The sequence below is a fragment of the Manis javanica genome, chromosome 4, assembly GCF_040802235.1.
Source record: "Manis javanica isolate MJ-LG chromosome 4, MJ_LKY, whole genome shotgun sequence".
In the NCBI taxonomy this organism is placed as follows: Eukaryota; Metazoa; Chordata; class Mammalia; order Pholidota; family Manidae; genus Manis; species Manis javanica.
The window spans coordinates 36568252-36576994 of NC_133159.1; the positions used below are offsets into that span (position 1 = coordinate 36568252).

The 8743-nt window shown below is 45.0% G+C and overlaps 1 protein-coding gene across 1 annotated transcript in view; it reads left to right on the top strand.

Moving 5' to 3' along the window:
* Positions 1–8710, top strand: part of RAD54L (RAD54 like) — a 40842-nt gene extending 32132 nt beyond the window's left edge. Inside the window, exons 10-19 of the mRNA XM_073233858.1 lie at positions 84–234; positions 2314–2440; positions 3464–3538; positions 3676–3806; positions 4315–4425; positions 4582–4705; positions 5042–5120; positions 5377–5556; positions 8199–8362; positions 8457–8710. Coding sequence (XP_073089959.1) covers positions 84–234; positions 2314–2440; positions 3464–3538; positions 3676–3806; positions 4315–4425; positions 4582–4705; positions 5042–5120; positions 5377–5556; positions 8199–8362; positions 8457–8667 — 1353 coding nt within the window. The 3' untranslated portion in view covers positions 8668–8710. The remainder of the gene's footprint in view (positions 1–83; positions 235–2313; positions 2441–3463; positions 3539–3675; positions 3807–4314; positions 4426–4581; positions 4706–5041; positions 5121–5376; positions 5557–8198; positions 8363–8456) is intronic.
* Positions 8711–8743: the final 33 nt, after the last annotated feature.

Sequence of the window (8743 nt, forward strand, 5' to 3'; positions counted from 1 at the left end):
TCTTTTCCTGTCTATATGAGACTTTGCTACCACTGGGATGCCACACCATACCCAGGTCTAAGTGAGAATTCATTTCCTTTCAGGGACATAGGCTCAAGAACTCTGAGAATCAGACTTACCAGGCCCTGGACAGCTTGAATACCAGCCGGCGGGTGCTCATCTCTGGGACCCCCATCCAGAATGATCTCCTTGAGTATTTCAGCTTGGTACATTTTGTTAATTCAGGTATCCTGGGTAAGAATCCAGCCTTGTCTGCTATACTGAAGTGGAGCCTTGCCTTGGCCTTGGGAATGTAACTCTAGCTGAGGAGAGAAAGGAGAGAATGCTAGTTATATGTGGGTTACTAGGCACTCTTGGAGGAAGACCTCTCTTGTCAAGAGTAACAAAGCCATTGGGAGAACTTGGCTCTGCTGAGCAACTTGGCAAGGCCCAATCCTGCCATTTTTCCACTGCAGAGGTGACAGGGGTGATGCAGGATGTGATGTCACTATGAGCTGGGGATGGAAATACTACCCCCAAGCATTTTTGCTTATCACATACTAGCCACCTCAGAAGAGCTTTGGCTTCAGGGCAAACTCTGTTGTGGGCAGTTTTTGTTTTTGTTTTTGTTTTTAACCTTTTAGTGTAAAATTCAATGCCATTTAGGTACATTCATGTTGTTGTGCAGCCATCACCACCATCCTTTTTTGAACCTTTATCTTGTAAAACTGAAACACTACCTATTAAATAACTGCATTTCCTGTTTCCCCCAGCCCTTGACAATGACGGTCTGGGCAATTATGCACAGATATCAGTAGGAGGGGTTGTCAGTGCCACCCTAACTAGCCAGTATTCAGAAAAAAACACTTTAGGCAAGAAGCTAAAGCTGAGCAGCAAGACTTTCATAAAGTAGGTATACCTGTTTAACAACCACCAATTCAGTTACTACCACCATCTCAGCAGCACCCACTTCTAGTCACTGTTTCCTTTTCCCCCAAAAGTAAACACTCAAGATAGGTTTTTGCCTATTTTTGAACTTTATGTAAATGGAACCATTATAGTATATATTCCTTTGCATCTTGTTTCATTTGTTCCCACATTATGAGATTCATCCAGGCTGTTGCCTGTAGCAGTAGTTTGTTTGAATTTTTGTGTAATTCTATTTTATGAGTACACCAGAATTCATTTATCTGTTCTACTGTACATAGACAATTGATTTTATTTCAGTATTTTATTTTGAACAATGATGCTAGGAACATTCTTGTACATGTCTTTACCTGAGCACAGTATGCATTTCTCTCGGATAAGTGTGCATTTCTCTGTCCTAAGAGTGGAATCGCTGGGTCATATGTCATGATGTGTTTAGCTCTGGAAGATAATCCAGTTTTCCAAAGTGATTGGAGCAGCAGTATAGAATTTCAGTATCTACATCGGGGTCAGCAATTTTTTTCTTAAAGGGATAGATAAAACATGTTTTAGGCTTGCAGGCCATACTAACTCTGTCATAACTACTCAGCTCTGCTATTGTAGCATGAAGGCAGCCATAAAATGTAAATGTAAATGTAAATGAATGGGCATGACAGTGTTCTAATAAAACTTTATTTACAGAAACAGGTATCTGACCTATAGCTATAGCTTGCTGAACTGTGCTCTATATTATCACCAATAGTTACCTTTTAAAAAATTTTTATTTTAGTCATTCTGGTGGATGTTTAATGATGTCTCATTGCATTTGCCTAATGCTGAATAAAGTTGAACACCTTTTAATGTGTTCATTGGCCATTTGGAAATCCTCTTTTTCGAGGGTCCTTTTTTATTCCTGACCAAAGAAAACCCTATACCGAGTAAGCAGTCAGTCCTATTCCCACTTACCATCAAGTTGCAACCACCAATCTGCCTTCTGTCTCTATGGATTTGCCTATTCTGGGTATTCCATATAGATGGAATCATACAATATGTGATCTTTTGTGTTTAATACCTTTTACTTAGCATAATGTCTTCAAGGTTCATCCACATTGTAGCATATATCAGTACAATGAAGTATTGATCATGTCTCAGTACAATGAAGTGCTGATACAGGCTAGTCATCTCTTATTAGTAGCTTATAGGTGGGCCTTAATTAGTTACGTATCTGGGTTTTAATCTACTATGTCACTTTTTGGGCTTTCAAGTCTTTGCTCCTTTGGTAACTTCCCGATCCACTCAAACAGATCAGCTTTGTTCTTGGAGGAAGGTTGGTCTGTAACAAAGTAGCCGACCGTTACTGGCAGTGGGAAAATCATTTCTTTCCTACATTCTTTAATGCTTTAATTTTCCCTTCTCTCCTCTGCTTAGGAACTGCCCATGAGTTCAAGAAGCATTTTGAGTTGCCAATTTTGAAGGGTCGAGATGCAGCTGCCAGCGAGGCAGATAGGCAGCTGGGAGAACAGCGACTGAGGGAGCTCACCAGTATTGTGAACAGGTAACAGCATGGTCGGGCTGGGCTGGACAGCAGTACCTCTCTTTGGGTTGCCTCAAATTAGGTCATCAGAATTGCCCCTAAGCCATCCAAGGCCTTTCCTTTGAGGCCTTGGCCTATGAGAGAAGAGAGTGGGATCTGTGCTTTGATTATAGCCATTGAATAAATGAAGGGGTCTTGTAGGTCAAATCCCTGCTTTCTTCCTGGCCTGGGCCCTGTGGTCTGCTGAACAATCTGCTGAGGAAGTTCATGTCTGATGCTGCTGGACTCCGTGAGCCAAATATCTCTTGGAGTGTCGTTAGTACTTCAGAAACTTCCTGTCAGTTGGTCTCAGACCTAAAGTGCCAGGTTTCCTTTTCCAGGCCCCATAGACTTCTCTCACAGTAATAGATCTGAAACTGGGGGTGGCTCCCAGGCTGAGGGCTTTTCTCATGGAGTCCACATAACTCCGGGGGCCAGATACATCCTGCACTCCTCTTTTGTAGGTATATACACTTCATGATTTACATCCTGGAGTCCTACTCCTCCCAGCTGCCACCTCTTCCTCCCAATTTTAGGTGGTAGGAAGTAGAGTCAATGTGTTCTTAGTTGCTGCTCTTTAGTGCCTAATCTCTGTCCTTCTTGGTCTGCCAGGAGGTGTGAGCATGATTGTATTGAGCCTTGAGCCTTATGGCAGCAGGTATTTGGGCAAACACGAGCAGAAACTCTGCTAAGGGCTTAGCTGGAAGCTTGCTTTCCCTGTCAGGGCACCCAGCTCAGTGGGAGACCTTGGCCTTCTCTCGAAGACCAGCTCACATTTTGAAGGGGAAAAGAAAAAGTTGTCAGTCTATGCTAGGCTGTTTGAAAGGGTCTTTGTTCTCATGACTGAGACCCTGATACAGATGTCTTTGCCATAGGACTGATGGGTCTCTGACATTTGACAGTACAAAAGAGAGTCATTCTCAGCTCTTTGGGTAGTAGCTTTTATTCCAGTAGTTAACATGGCAGTTTTACCAGACCCTTGCCTTTTTATCCTATTTTCCCAAGGTGCCTGATACGGAGGACATCTGATATCCTTTCTAAATATCTGCCTATGAAGATTGAGCAGGTGGTTTGTTGTAGGTACTGAATTCAACTGAGTGGTATGGAGTGAGTGAGTAGACAACCTTAGCCCCTGAGGTATGGCTGGGCTCTTGAGATGTCCTCAGAGGGCAGAAGTGTAATCCAGCTTTTCCTACTGACACAACTGCTTTTTTCAGGCTAACACCCCTTCAGACTGAATTATACAAGAGGTTTCTGAGACAGGTGAAGCCAGCAGAAGAGTTGCGTGAGGGCAAGATGAATATGTCTTCCCTTTCTTCCATCACTTCACTAAAGAAGCTGTGTAATCGTGAGTTGGGTCCATGCCCTGGGGAGAGTCAGCAAGCAAGGGTAGACTCCTGTAGATGGTCCAGCCACCTTCACTAAAACTTGTTCTGAGTCATCACAAGCCACATGTTATTCCAGCCTCCCCAGGGCATGAGCCCAGCATTGTGTACTCTGTAGACCAGACCCTTCGCTTTGGAAAATTTGGCGTATCCTCTGCCCAGCCCATGCTTACCGTACATAGGACTGGGTGTGTGAGTGCATGCATGCACATATGTGCATATAAAATGTTGGACAGGAGGAAAAGTATCAAACCTTACACTCTCTGGTATTGCTCCCTTCTTGTTGGGAGAACACACTAGTAAGCAAGTTGGTCCCAGATGGCATGGACTGCATGATGGAATTTGGGACCATGCAAGTTGGGTGCTGAGGAAGTTCTTCTGGATAGGCTTAAAAGAGGGGGTTCTAATGAGCATTGAAGCAGAAACTTCTGAAAGCAGTGTAGCGGGGATTTGGGGTGTTTTTTTTCTCAGATCCTGCTCTCATCTATAACAAGTGTGTGGAAGAGGAGGATGGCTTTGAAGGTGCCTTGGACATATTCCCCTCTGGTTATAGCACCAAGGCTTTAGAGCCCCAGCTGTCAGGTGAGCCTTTCCTGCCAGTCTTTGGACTCCTCTGGGAGAAGGGGTGGGAAATTGTCTCTTTGTGCTAGACCTATATTGTCTCGAGTCAGGATATCGAGAGAAAGAATCCTGGGCCATTAGGAGCTACTGGGGGCTAATTATTGCTGGCCTCCCCAGGTAAGATGCTGGTCCTTGATTACATTTTGGCGGTGACCCGAAGCCGCAGCAGTGACAAGGTAGTGCTGGTATCCAATTACACCCAGACACTGGACCTCTTCGAGAAGCTCTGTCGGGCCCGAAGGTAGGGAAGAGCCTAGGCAGGCTGTCAAAGGGGTGCCTCCCCTATCATCCCCCTAGGAAGATCAGGTGTTCTGATTGGTGGATGTGGGCTAAAATGTGGGTGCAGGAGAGCCTTCCCAAAAGATATCTATTCCCTTGTTGCTGCAGTGGTCCTAGCTCTGTCTCCAACCAGAATCGCCCCAGTCCTTCAGGTACTCCAGCAGGACAGAGTCCTGGCCCCTTGCTATCTGCCCCTCCCTTTGGGAGGTTAGGGCCTCAGGCTGTGCATGAATAGCCTCAAGCATGGTTAGTTATTTCCCTTTGGGAATGGGGTTTTGATCTTTGTATTTTCCTTCAGGTACTTGTATGTCCGCCTGGATGGTACAATGTCCATTAAGAAGCGAGCGAAGATTGTGGAGCGCTTCAACAATCCATTGGTAACTGCACAGCCCAGTCCCCATACCACTAATGAAGTAACATCAGAATTAAAGGTTGATAGAGAAGCTATAAGAGGGATCTGTTTTAAGGTTGCCTTTGATTTTTTTTTCTTTTCTGGTGGGTGTGGTAGGGTTAGGCTAATTGGTGATGGCTGATCTGGGAACTGACTGTGGAGAAAGAATAGTTGACTAGGCTGAGTAGGATTCCACTTCTGGCTGTAAGATGTTCTTTTTCTTCTGCTTCCTCTCCTTTCAGAGCCCTGACTTTGTCTTCATGCTGAGCAGCAAAGCTGGGGGCTGTGGCCTCAATCTCATTGGGGCTAACCGACTGGTCATGTTTGACCCTGACTGGAACCCAGCCAATGATGAACAAGCCATGGCCCGGGTCTGGCGTGACGGTCAAAAGAAGACTTGCTACATCTACCGGCTGCTGTCTGTAAGGGTGGTGAGAGTGATCAGAGTAGGGGTGGGTCATGGAACAAGATATTCAGGACCACCTTGGGTTGTTTCTCAGTGCCTCTCAATGGCCCCTCTACTTAGCCTGGCACTCTGTTCTCTACTCTGTGTCTATCCATTCGTTCTTTCAAACCCTTCTTACTAGGTCCTCTGGACACCTGTTCAGTAAACAACTCCCCTGTGGTCTCATCATTCTCACTGCATACCTGCTTCCCCTCATGTCTGAGGGAAGCCCTTTGTCTTCTCACTCTCCATGACTCCTGAGGCAAAAAAGTGGTATTGGCATTCTCCAAGTTCTCTGACCAACTTCCTCAGATCAACTACCATAGTTCCTCTTTGAAGTTCATTTTGTCTGACTTGACTGCCCTCTTCTCTTCCTTGCTATGTCTACTCTGTGCTAATTTCCTAATTTTGATGATTTAGGACACTAACTCAGTCTTCCGTTCTTCTTCAGATCCAGACTATCATCCAAGCTGACTTCAAGGATGATGCACTTAGCCAGCACTTTGGCCTTCATGTTTCCTTAACCTCATCTCTAATGACCTCCTTACCTCCCCCTCATGTTTCTCCCAAGGCCACACTCTGTAACTTTAACAATACTGATTTATTCAGTACCGAAAACTTCAAGTTAACATTCTACTCTCACTTCCTATCCCACCATACCTCCTCTGTCAGCTTCACTCTAATGTCCCGGTACCTCCCCTCACTCCCGTCTGCCTTGACTTCCCTTTCTATTCAGCCTGATCTTCACTGTGTCTTTCAGCCACTCTTTCCTTAATACCCACTCCACTTGGAACATTACAGCTGTTCTCAGCTTATGTACCAAGTAACATTTGCATTTACAGATTACCATAAATTCATACTCCCATTTTAGGTTGGGCCATATCTCATTTCCTTTAAGAGCCACTTCAAGCCTCCACTTCCTTTAGTGTTCTACCTGTCTTCCATTCTTTCCACAGACCTTGTCTTCTACTTCAGAGAAAATGGAGGCTACCAGACTTGAGTTCTCTCACCTCCCTTCCTCTATGTTCAAGGCTCTTCATTCCAGCTCTGCTTCTACACCCTATCCCATCCTGCCTTTTCTAAGTTGATCAATTTCTTTTCCCCTGCTAGTCTAGTCTATAAACATGCTCAAGTAGCTCTCACCTTAAAAACAAAACAATTTCTCTACACTCTGCCCTATTGTAGCCACTGCCTTGGGTTATTTTCCATTCATTCAGATTTTTCCAAAGCCTACAGATTAACTTCACCTCCTCATCTTCTACTCACTCATCAGACTACTTATGTCACTGAACTTTGGAATGTACTATTGGCTTAATTGTCAAAATGAGGCTGTTGATATTTTTCTTTGTGTATCTGACATTGTTGACTACTAGTGATCTTAAAATTCTTTTCTCTTTAGAAACTCCACTCTGGTTTTCCTCTGTGATTACAAACTCTCATTAAATTGACAACTCTGTAAATGTTGTCCAGATCTCTTACCAGAGTTCTAGACCTGTATTTCCATCACTTACTGTACATCTCCACTTGAATGTCTTGTGATCACTTTAGATACATGACCAAGACTAAACTCAATTCCCTTCTGAATTTTGTCATTTAATGGCTCCCTTATCCATCCAACCCAAATCTGGACATCATCTTACTAGACCATTATGTCTCTCCCAATAACCAGTTCCAATTTACCATTGCATTTACCTTCTAGAAAAAGATTTCATCTAACTTTTTCTCCATCCCATGCTAATGTCACAGTGATAGCTCACTTGGATATTACAGCAGCTTCCTAATTCTTTACCTATGGTCTTACCCTAACTCATTCTTCACATACTACTTCCAGAATGAATGTTCCAAAAATTCTGACTTTTCTTTTCATCACTTCGAGGACAAGGCCAAGCTCTTCAGCCTGGCATCCAAATTTCTTCAATATGGCCTCTGCTGACTTTTCCATCCCAGCTATACTTACTATACTCCCACCATCATGTAGATAGGCTGAACTCCTCAGTCTTCCAGTGATGCCAGGCTTACTCCTTTGTTCCCGTGCTGGGAATGCCTTCCCTTTTTTCTTCCCATATAAACCATCTATTCATTTTTCAAGAGTCAACTCAAGGATAGTCTTTACTTTCAAGCTTTCAATACTGTTCCACTCTACCATGTCTCTGGTGGGCTCCTGGATATCCTATACAGATTTCTGTCATTGTACCAATTACTTTATATGTGTGTTTCCCCACTCATCTCTGAGATTAAGAATAGGGATCATACTTGATTCTTTGTATCCTAGTGTTAGCACAGGGCCTGGCAGAGAATACCCAAATTGTATTTGTTGAGTGAGACTTGGGCTTGGTGTGGAGGTCTGGTGAAGCTGCTATAGACAAACCTCAGCTCATCCTGAAGGAATCCAGCCAGGCCCTGAAAACCCTCCACTGGTACAGAAAATATCCAGGGTGGGCAGACATGTATAGTCATGTTCCCAAGAGAGACAGGAAAAATGGGTTTGGCAGAAGTATCACTGCAGTACTCCTCATGCACCTCCCTTTCTCTTGGGTGCCTACAGTTTTTAACCCCTGGGTTTTCGTGCCCCTATGTATGGGCATGCCTTAGGCCTGCATCCCTGGCCCCGCCCCTCAGGCAGGAACCATTGAGGAGAAGATCTTTCAGCGTCAGAGCCACAAGAAGGCACTGAGCAGCTGTGTGGTGGATGAGGAGCAGGATGTGGAGCGGCATTTCTCTCTGGGCGAGTTGAAAGAGCTGTTTACTCTGGATGAGACTAGCCTCAGTGACACACATGACAGGTGGGTGCAGTGCCCTCACTGGCCACTATCTGAACTCCCTGCATGGCATGGAGATGGCATCTGTAGTGACCACAGCTCTGTCCTTTGTTCCCAGGTTGCGCTGCCGCCGCTGTGTCAACAACCACCAGGTCTGGCCACCCCCTGATGGTTCTGATTGCACTTCAGACCTGGCTCAGTGGAACCACAGTTCTGACAAGCAGGGGCTCAGGGATGAAGTACTCCAGGCTGCCTGGGATGCTTCCTCTTCTGCCATCACGTTTGTCTTCCACCAGCGTTCCCATGAGGAGCAGCGAGGCCTCCACTGATAACTAGTTGGTCTGGTGTAGCTGTTAGAGGAAGGAGACAGGGTAAAGGGGCTCCCTGCCCCACAGGGCCCTGCTG